The sequence below is a fragment of the Choloepus didactylus genome, chromosome 19 (assembly GCF_015220235.1).
Source record: "Choloepus didactylus isolate mChoDid1 chromosome 19, mChoDid1.pri, whole genome shotgun sequence".
NCBI classification, from domain to species: domain Eukaryota; kingdom Metazoa; phylum Chordata; class Mammalia; order Pilosa; family Megalonychidae; genus Choloepus; species Choloepus didactylus.
The window spans coordinates 65,189,649-65,191,545 of record NC_051325.1 but is presented as its reverse complement, the minus strand read 5'-3'; the positions used below and the strand labels follow the sequence as shown (position 1 = coordinate 65,191,545).

At 45.9% G+C, this 1,897-nt stretch overlaps 1 protein-coding gene across 1 annotated transcript; it reads right to left on the bottom strand.

The window, feature by feature from the left end:
• Nucleotides 1-243: 243 nt before the first annotated feature.
• Nucleotides 244-1,897, bottom strand: LOC119515994 (elongation factor 1-alpha 1-like). The gene has a single exon (XM_037812210.1). It carries the CDS (start codon nt 1,836-1,838, stop codon nt 450-452), a length of 1,389 nt encoding a protein of 462 aa, XP_037668138.1. The 5' UTR covers nt 1,839-1,897; the 3' UTR covers nt 244-449.

The following is a 1,897-nucleotide window of genomic DNA, read 5'->3' as shown; positions in this document are numbered from 1 at the left end:
CGAGTGAGAGTTCCTGTTTCTCTACATCCTTGCCAGCATTTGGCGTTCCCAGTTTTTAAAAAAGCTGTTCTAATTGCGCTATCCCACTGAGGCCTTCGTGAAATGTCTCATGTCCTTTGCCCATTTTCCAATTGAATTGTTTGCCTTTTTACTGTTGCTTTTTTTTTTTCTCATTAAACTTTGTTTTAATGGGTCTCAAAATTCTGTGACAGATTTTTGGTCGTTGTTTCCATTTAAAGACTACTGATTTTAAAAACTAATAACTTAAAACTGCCACACAAAAACAAATGGTCCACAAAACATTCCTTTCCTTCTGAAAGTTTTATGATGCATTGTTATCATTAACCAGTCTTTTACTATTAAACTTAAATGGCCAATTGAGACAAACCGTTCTGAGACGTTCTTCCACCACTGATTAAGACTGGGGTGGCAGGTGTCATAGGTAACATTCATTTAGCCTTCTGAGCTTTCTGGGCAGACTTGGTGACCTTGCCAGCTCCAGCAGCCTTCTTGTCCACGGCCTTGATGACACCCACAGCAACTGTCTGTCTCATATCCCGAACAGCAAAATGACCCAGAGGAGGAGAATCAGAGAAGCTCTCAACACACATGGGCTTGCCAGGAACCATATCAACAATGGCAGCATCACCAGATTTCAGAAATTTGGGGCCACCTTCCAGCTTCTTACCAGAACGATGATCAATCTCCTTCAGCTCAGCAAACTTGCAAGCAATGTGAGCTGTGTGACAGTCCAGCACCGGTGCATAGCCAGCAATGATTTGGCCTGGATGGTTCAGGATAATCACCTGCACAAGTGAGCCAGCTGCTTCCATTGGTGGATCATTTTTGCTGTCACCAGCCACATTGCCACGACAAACACCTTTTACAGACACGTTCTTGACATTGAAGCCCACAGTGTCCCCAGGAAGAGCTTCACTCAAAGCTTCGTGGTGCACCTCAACAGACTTGACTTCAGTTGTGACTTTGACTGGGGCAAAGGCGACCACCATGCCCGGTTTGAGAACACCAGTCTCCACTCGGCCCACAGGGACAGTACCAACACCACCAATTTTGTAGACATCCTGAAGAGGCAGACGCAAGGGTTTGTCAGTTGGACGAGTGGGTGGCAGGATGCAATCCAGAGCTTCAAGCAGTGTGGTTCCACTGGCACTGCCATCCTTACGGGTGACTTTCCATCCCTTGAACCAAGGCATGTTGGCACTTGGCTCCAGCATGTTGTCACCGTTCCAACCAGAAATTGGCACGAATGCTACTGTGTCAGGGTTGTAGCCAATTTTCTTAATGTAGGTGCTGACTTCCTTAACGATTGCCTCACATCTCTTCTGGCTGTAGGGTGGCTCAGTGGAATCCATTTTGTTAACACCAACAACAATTAGTTGTTTCACACCCAGTGTGTAAGCCAGAAGGGCATGCTCACGGGTCTGCCCATTCTTGGACATACCAGCTTCAAATTCACCAACATCAGCAGCAACACTCAGGACAGCACAGTCAGCCTGAGATGTGCCTGTGATCATGTTTTTAATAAAGTCTCTGTGCCCTGGGGCATCAGTGATGGTCACATAGTACATGCTGGTCTCAAATTTCCACAGGGAGATATCAGTGCTGACACCACGCTCACGTTCAGCTTTCAGTTTATCCAAGACCCAGGCATACTTGAAAGGCCCCTTTCCCATCTCAGCAGCCTCCTTCTCAAATTTTTTGATGGTTCTTTTGTTGATTCCACTACATTTGTAGATCAGGTGGCCAGTAGTGGTGGATTTGCCCAAATCTACGTGTCCAATAATGACAATGTTGATATGAGTCTTTTCCTTTCCCATTTTGGCTTAGGAATCAGTGATGGTTTTCATGACACCTGTGTTCTGGTGGCAAACCCATT

What these genes read in the sequence shown, in the direction of transcription:
- LOC119515994 (XM_037812210.1), bottom strand. Translation starts at nt 1,838, where the DNA reads ATGGGAAAGGAAAAGACTCATATCAACATTGTCATTATTGGACACGTA.